The sequence below is a fragment of the Homarus americanus genome, unplaced genomic scaffold (assembly GCF_018991925.1).
Source record: "Homarus americanus isolate GMGI-L3 unplaced genomic scaffold, GMGI_Hamer_2.0 scaffold45562, whole genome shotgun sequence".
In the NCBI taxonomy this organism is placed as follows: domain Eukaryota; kingdom Metazoa; phylum Arthropoda; class Malacostraca; order Decapoda; family Nephropidae; genus Homarus; species Homarus americanus.
The window spans coordinates 12,710,711-12,719,455 of record NW_024744839.1 but is presented as its reverse complement, the minus strand read 5'-3'; the positions used below and the strand labels follow the sequence as shown (position 1 = coordinate 12,719,455).

General features: G+C 42.3%; 1 protein-coding gene across 1 annotated transcript in view; it reads right to left on the bottom strand.

Annotated features, from left to right (window-relative positions):
- Positions 1–7,423: 7,423 nt before the first annotated feature.
- The window catches only part of LOC121878172 (B1-hordein-like), a 54,407-nt gene continuing 53,085 nt past the window's right edge, over positions 7,424–8,745 (bottom strand). Inside the window, exon 4 of the mRNA XM_042384209.1 lies at positions 7,424–7,844. Coding sequence (XP_042240143.1) covers positions 7,707–7,844 — 138 coding nt within the window. The 3' untranslated portion in view covers positions 7,424–7,706. The remainder of the gene's footprint in view (positions 7,845–8,745) is intronic.

Sequence of the window (8,745 nt, the reverse complement as noted above, 5' to 3'; positions counted from 1 at the left end):
GTCAAGGGATTGTAGGAGGCCAGATTCAATGCATAATAATGAATGTGAGTTTAATCTGGTTTGTCTCATGGTAGACCTCAGGTGATTTTTCACCCTAGATAGAGTAGAGAAAGACTTCTCTCCTTCACAATTTGTAATGGGGATGGTAAGGCAAATTCTTACCAAGATACTAATGTTTGGAAAGGCAGTTGTCAAAATACCATCTTTGGACCTCAGCAAAGTGGAAATGTTTGTCACTGACCTGTCAGATTCTGAAGACAAAATGTCTTTAAATTCGCAGTAGACAAGCAAGGGGCAGCAGATGGTTTCTGCCCCTTGCTTGTCTGCTGCGATTCCAGGTCTGCTCTCGACGGGATCGCATTTGGATCAGGGGAAAATAAGGACCTCTTCCTCCGAATACGAGGGTTAACATCCACACTTCAAGATGCAGGCCGTCCTGTGACATTCCTATGGATACCCAGTCATGTCGGTATCTTGGGGAATGAGGCAGCAGATGGCCTTGCCAAGACTGGCTGCAACAAGGCCACACCTGACTACGTTGTTCCTCGAACACTTGTACAGATTAGGACCCAAATTCGCCGCAAACAGAGAGAAGCTCGGGAAGCAGCCATCCCCCTGGACTCCCCACCCACCTGGTACGATGTCCTCCGTAAACTTCCTGACCTCTCATACGTCTACGGGAAAGGGTCGCGGAAAGGGGACGTGATTGCTGCCCGTATCATCATTGGGTATGACTTTGCTTGGGAGATTGGTATCTCCGCAACCCCTGAGCAACGATCTTGTGCATTATGCAGAAGACCCGACAGCAGCACCCTTATCCACTACCTCCTAAGATGTCCCCACACACAACGCTTCCGTGACGCCTGCTGGACCACCACTCCACGACTCCCTAACGGAGACACGATGATCCTCCCCATACTGGCCAGATATTTTGTAAATAATATTGATTATGTGTTAAAAGAATATCCTTCCTTCCTTAGGCTTTAGTAAGTCTCTTTATAATATTTATACTGTATATACTTGTCACACTTGCCAGATGCTTCTGGTGTCATTGTACAGGGGTACCTAGTGACAGCACTAGGATCCCGTTTCCTCTATCAAGGAATAAACAATTGAAATTGAAATTGAAATTGAAATTGCAAACACTCATCTAGAACAGATGCTTCCAGGTCACTGGAATAGATACTGACAACCAATTCCAGTTGGGCTTTGAGATCACCATATTTCATACTGTCATACTCCGTTAAGAAGCTAAACAGCTTCTTTATTTCTGAGTAGGCATTCACTCTATGCACTAATTCATTCTTAAGGCAATCTAATATGGTGTAGAAATTGTCCACCTTGAAGTTCTCACGTGGATCAAGTTGAGTTTCAGTGCCAACTGATTCATCAAAGAAATGTTTTTCTCTTTTTTGTTCTTTTTGTTGTCTCTGTGTAGACAGGCTCAGCAAAAGCCCTAGCCTGATCTTTTATTTCATCAAATTGACCCTGTCTCATTTCTGAGACGAAGGAGATCAAACTCTCATACAGTTTCACAACTGGCAGAAGGTCGGTCTCAACTTTTTGAAGTGATAAGCTGGTTGCATTAAACCTTGTTAAGATTTTATACCATATTACAGTAAGAAGTGCTGTTTTAAATGCTTCCATTTGTCTTATGAGGCCTTTACCTTCAAGCTTTGTAGCCACAGTTTGTCTACTGTCAGGACATATGTTCTCCAGTGCTGACTTTATCTCAAGGTAATGTAAAAACACTGCTTTAACAGCATCAGCCCTCGTACTCCAGCGAGTTTCTGAAAGGGATTTCACTACAATCCCTTCAGCAGGTAGTGCAGCTTTCAAGTGATCCCATCTATATGTGGAGGCTGAGAAGAAGTTGCATAAGGCTTGCAAAAATCTGGAATATGAAACGGACCCAAGGCAACTGCTGGCAGCTGATGTTCCTACAAGGTTCAAGGAGTGACCTGTACAAGGGACATAATATGCCAGGGGATTCATAGCCTTTATTTTGGCTTGGAGACCAGTGTAAATGCCTGACATATTGGCAGCATTGTCATAACTCTGCCCTCTCATGTCACTCAAATCAAGACCAACATCTATAATTAACTGTACAACAGTTGAGGCTATGCTCTCTGCACCATGGTCATGTATGTCTACGAACTTTTGGAATCGTTCAACAGGTTTGCCATCAGGTTTGACATAACGAACTATGAATGTAAGCTGGTCAGTATGACTAACATCCAGTGTGGAATCTACACTAACTAAATAATATTTGGCTTGTTTCACTTCACTTATGATAATTGAGTGAATTTCTTCAACCATCAGATTGACCATTTCCTCACAAATCGTTTTTGAGAGATATGAAGTCTTTCAACTACCTACAGCACCATACTTGTCCAGATGCTGTGCAAGAAAAGGGTCAAATTTTGCCAGGAGTTCCAGTACTCCAAGGTAATTCCCATTGTTGCTAGAGCCTATTCTTTCATCACTACCTCTGAGAGGAAGACCTCTTGATGTTAAAAATTATAGTGTTTCAACTATGCTCAATAGAACTTCTCTCCAGTATTTTCTCTCCAATTCTACTTGCAAAGCCAAAGTGGAATCAATTCGCCTTGCTGTAATTGCCCTCACACCCCAAGTAGTAACTGAGATTTTATGCTCTTTGCTACTTTCATGTTCAGCAACTCTACGCTGGCAGTTTTTCCAGTCGCTAAACCTACTAGTAAACAATGAGACTTGCTTGCTGAATAGCTTGCATGGAACACAAAATACATCTTCAGTTTTTGGAGAATACACAAGCCATTCACTTTTAACTTTTTAATCATTTGCTATTTGACGTGTAAACAAGGATTTGGGCACATATCGACCTCTTTCCTTTTCACCCACATTTTCACTTCTTGCAGATCTTGAGAAATCACATTGTTCACAATTTAGATCAAGAGGATGGTTTAGTAAATACTCAATCAGTTTATCATCAATTGTCAGCCAGTCATCTGGATCACTTGATACACACAAATCAACACTGACACCTTGTTCCACAGAATGTTTCTTATAAGTCAACTGAGATGAATCGGATGAAGTTTCAGTCACAGGTGGTACTTCCATTGCTGTAGGTGCTGATTTACTTAATCTCTGTGACTGTGACTCAGCTGACCTCGCTTCGTCATCTGAATCATGAAAGTGAACATCTACTGTGTCATCCCCTGGGAGTTTACTGTCACTGGTACTTGGCTCTGAATCTCCTTTTGGTTTAAAAAATGTTATCAGCTTTGGAACTGATTGCAGTTGTGCAGCTTTGGCTGCTTTTAACTTTCTCTTTTGTGAGCCACTCAGACATTTTTTCAGGGACGACATATTTATCTCATGAGAATCCCCAAGAATAATCTGTAAGCAAAAAAATAGTGTAAGTCTGTAAGAGATACCAATATCACAAGAAATAGACACAAAAACACATGTAATATAACACTGAAGTCCATTTAATGCAACATGTAAAATATCATTAGTTAATAATGAGTGCCGCGTACACAATATAAAATATCACTGAGCTGAGGCTGAGAAGATACTGACTGGCTGAGCGAGCTGTCAGCAAACCAACGGTAACCCTGACACGTACTGAACGTGAAACGATCCTGTCCTTCACACGTCAAGGCGCTGAAGGTTTCTTGAACTTTATTCTCTCTCTCTCTCTCTCTCCAGTATATATGTATGTATAGATAGATAGATAAATAGATAGATAGATTGATGGTGGGACACGGACATTTAAAAAAATATATATAATTTTTTTTTATTACCTTATTTTATCTTATTTTCTTCATTTTTGTATAGGGCCTAGTCCGTGGCCCACCTAAGAACCACCCCATGGCCCACCAGTTGAAGACCACTGCGGGCCTATACTTATTGTACAGGGGCCCCATACTCCGGGCCCTATACTTATTGTACAGGGGCCCCATACTCCGGGCCCTATACTTATTGTACAGGGGCCCTTATGGTTGTGAATATATTATATAATGAAATACTCGGTGTACACTTGAAACAAGGTTATACGCTGGCACGATGCGCGACAAATTAGTTTCAGTGGGCCCCCAGATACCGGTGGGCCTTAGGCCAATGGCCTACTTGGCCTATTGGTAAATCCGGCCCTGAGAGTAGGCTTCTGAAATAGTTGAACACGGATGAGGTTTGCTAATTCTTGAAAGTGGCGTTAGCGAGATTTATAGCTCTAGCTGAGTTCATCACATGTTTCGAACATGATTCGTGTTTGTAACAGCAAGCATATTATAATTTAACATGTGTATTAGGTTTAGGATCACATGCATGCTACGTTGTAAACTTTGAAATTTCCTAATTTAAACGTCAAATTCGCATTTTCTTTATAAATAGAAGAAGAGTCTTTGGGTCTACATTACAGTTAAACAAATACAATTGTAATATGTCAATGTAGTGTCTTACATGACTTAATGGGAGAATGAGAAGCCACATGCTGGGTCTTACTCCCGGCATTTATTGTTGTTGTTATGTACCACGTGCCTAACACATTCGTGATTACACAGGCCTAAACACATTCTAACTTTGGTAAGAAGTAACATGATAGATAATGTTTATATAATCAATAAAGGCAGCATATAAACATATGCATATATAACATCAACTATTTCCTTACAGTCACACTTCATTTCATGTGCTATATTTCCTTGTGGAAAAGTATCTCCTGAGTTGGATTGGCAATAGGAAACTTTGACATTTGGTTAGTGAATTTACCACATTCAGAACATACACCTAGTAACAATAATATAAAGAAACTATATTATACATATTTGAAAGTCCATTATTGGGTAAAACGCCCTATAAACTGGAGGAGTGAATGCTTCGGACGCGGGTTCATACTCCCGTGGTTCACAACTCTCGGAAACTAGGATTGACAAAGCTGACTGTAACAGGTGGAAGTGTGGCAAGGCATACATAGACAGTGCAAGTGTATAAACAATGCACATATATATTAAGGTATATAGATAATGCATGTATACAAAAAAATTATCGACAGTGCAAGCATGTAAACCAGTGTTTTGCCTCATTCCTTCCATTATAACTCATATCTGTCTTATGTACCAAGTAGATAGTGTTGCCAGCACCGCACTTGACTGGTTTCACTTCCAAACTGCAAAGGTAAGTACTCACTAATTAGAAAGGTAGAAGAGCATGGCATCAAAGGTAATATCCTTAAATGGATTAGGGCGTGGTTATGGGACAGGAAACACCTAGTGAGCATAAACGGCACTAAATAGCATTGGAGCAACGTCACTAGCGGAGTTCCCCAAGGCTCAGTACTTAGACCATTATTATTTATTATATACATAAACGACATAGATTTCGGCATAGACAGCAACATAAGTAAATTTGCTGATGACACTAAAATAGGACGTGTAATTAAATCTGACGAGGACTCTGCAAAACTACAGGAAGATCTAAAAAACATTTTCGAATGGTCGGAAAAATGGCAGATGAAATTCAATGTGGACAAATGGCAAGTACTCAGTATAGGAGATGTAAACAGGGAAACCAATTACCAGATGAACAACGATGCCATTGTGGAATCCGACTGCGAGAGAGATTTAGGAGTAATGATATTTTCGGAGTGAGGGTTGTAAACTCTTGGAACAATCTACTAGAGAGTGTTGTGACGGCACCGAGTGTGAGCTCTTTCAAGAGAAGACTTGACCAACACTGGAGCGGGTTCAGGTACATTCAGGAGCCGGTGCATGCCAACAGTGCGTGACAGAGACGTGACCTATCGCCCGGGCGGCTAGCGAGCCGATCTTTTGGTGAAGAATATAAATGAAAAGAGACATGACCGATCGCCCAAGCGGCTAACAAGCCGATCAGTGGCGAAGAGGATAAAAGCAAAAAAGATAAGTAGAAATCTTAAGCCAAGTAAACAATGTGTTTTTGCTCGTAACAAGGCTAATAAAGTACTTGGGTTCATACAAAGAAGTGTTAGTTACAAGACTAGCGAGGTCATCTTAAAATTATATCTAGCGCTTGTGAGACCTCACCTGGATTATGCAGTTCAGTTCTGGTCATTGTATTACAGAATGGATATAGAATCCTTGGAAGGAATCCAGAGGAGAATGACAAGACTAATCCCGGGCAATAGGAACCTTGAGTACAGAGACAGGTTAAAGCATCTTAATTTGCACTCCCTCGAGAGACGTAGAGTGAGGGGCGAATTGATAGAGGTGTATAAATGGAAGTCAGGATTAAACAAAGGTACTCAAATTATCTAATCAGGAGTGAACTCGCAACAAAGGTTTTAAATTAGACAAATTTAGATTTCTGCGTGAAATAGGTAAACACTTGTTTGGAAACAGAGTAGTGGATGAATGCAGCAAGTACCAAATATCATCATTAACTCGAATACGCTAGATAGCTTCAAACATAGGTTGGATGCTAATATGAGCAATAGGGGTTGGGTATAAACGGGACTGCCCAGTATGGGTCAATAGGCCCGCTGCAGTTTCCTCCTTTCTAATGTTCTTATGTTCACTCATAAATGAATGAACTGTGGGTACCTCTGGCACAAACCAGTGACTGGTAGGACAGGAGGCCGCCGCATGCCAGTATTTGGTAAAATGTGTGACAGTGTGAGTGTAATAATAATAAATAATGATAATTAACGGTTTATTGAAAGATCATGGCAGCCGGAAGGCTGAAAATATAAAATTACATGATTGGGGAATGGGTCTCTTGATTTACAAATGATGTACAAGCAACACAAGTGATACAAATATGATATATAATAATAAGGGGTTGATAATTTTTACAATGGTTGGGACTGGGCTGTTCTTGTAGCAATCAGTTCGTGCTCGTATGGGCTGGATGCGGTTGGGCAGGTGTGTGGCCACGTGGCCAGGCCAGTAGCTTGGGGCAATGCAGGTGTGCTCCATCCTTCAGGTTAGGTCAAGTGAAGCTCTGAGGTCAGGTCAGGATAGGTCAAGTGAAGCTGTGAGGTCAGGTCAGGTTAGGTCAGATCCAGCCACACTCAGTATTGCTGTGTTTTTGTGCTTTTCTTCGAGTTAAAATTGCCACTTTTGTATATCACTTGTGGGTTGATCGTCAATCTTTGCACTGTACTGTTGGTGTGAGGATGTTGATAAATCCAGATGGGAAGGAGGAGATGGGGAAGGGGAGGGCCCGACAGACCGGGCTGGCAGCTGTCTCCATGGTCAAGAGACCACGGCAGCGTTAGCGGGCAGCACCGACTACACACGTCCTTACCCTATGAAGGCTGAAGGAAGTCTGAAGGAAGTGTGTGTGTGTGTGTGTGTGTGTGTGTGTGTGTTTAAGGTGGACAGCCACTCCACTGGTCACACTCTATTTTATATAAAATTTATTTTCTTTTAAGTGAGAAAATATAAATGAAACAAGGCAATTATATCTTTAAAATAACATACATATCATTATTTCATATTCTCGCATGTTCAATCCCCTTCCTCCTCAGCCAAGGCCAAGAGGACGCATCTCTCTGGTTCACATAGAGTAAGGCATAATGTTGTCGACCATAATGGCGTGGAGTTTACATTGAGATTATAGTTACAGTACTTAAATGCGTTTTCTTATCGTCACTTATGGAAGGAACTCTTACATAAGACTCCTGTGATAGTCTCCTGTGTGGTGGTGAGGGTGGAGGAGTCGTAAGTTGCGATGACGCGGTGTTAGAAGCGACGATGGTGGTGGTGGTGGTGTCGGTTGTGGTGGTGTCGGTTGTGGTGGCCCTCCTCGATGGCAGCCTCCGCTGCCATGCCTACCGCCATTCCCAGAGCGGCGGCTCCCAGCGCTCCCCCGCCACGACGCTGAGAAAGTTGGATTAAATATTAGGGATCAACCAATTAATATTCTGGAACGGGGTGGTAATATCGACAATATTTACCTAGATTTTGCCAAGGCTTTTGACAGTGTACCCCATGAAAGGCTGAAAATCAAACTGGAAGGGTACGGAATTCGGGGAAGTGTCCTTGCATGGATCGAAGACTTTCTACATGACCGCAAGCAGTGTGTGTGGTGAGTAATGGCACGAAATCGTCATCCGTACCTGTCACAAGTGGGGTACCACAGGGCAGTGTATTGGGCCCGCTCTTGCTTGTTTGTTTCATAAATGACATGCCTGACGTTGTACACTCCTCCATACAAATGTTTGCCGATAACGCTAGGTTATTTCGGGAAATTAAGAACCAAGCTGACTGTGAAGAGCTGGAGAAGGACCTCTGTGGGCTCCAGGAATGGTCGAAGGAATGGCTGCTGAAATTCAATGTCACGAAGTGTAAGAGGATGCACCTGGGGCGTATCAACGGTAAGGAGGCGTATCATACCTGTATGTCCCAACGGGATGAAGAAACTGCACTAGTTGAGACTGAATGTGAAAAGGACCTAGGTGTGTATGTTGACAATGAGCTGAAGTTCTTGGGCCATTGCGAGAAGAAGGTAAACCAGGCAAATAAATTATTGGGTCTTATAAGAAGGTCGTTCAGATATGTAGACGGTCCGTCCCTCGTAACGATCTTTAAGAGTGAAGTGCTTCCTCATCTGGAGTACTGTCACCCCGTCTGGTCCTCGAGATATGCTAGGGACTCTCAGTTGGTTGAAAATGTTCAAATGAGGGCCACCAGACTGGTGCCTGCACTTCGGCACCTCAGCTACCCTGAGAGATTGGAGCGCCTGAACTTGCCTAGCTTATATTACAAACGAGCAAGGGGT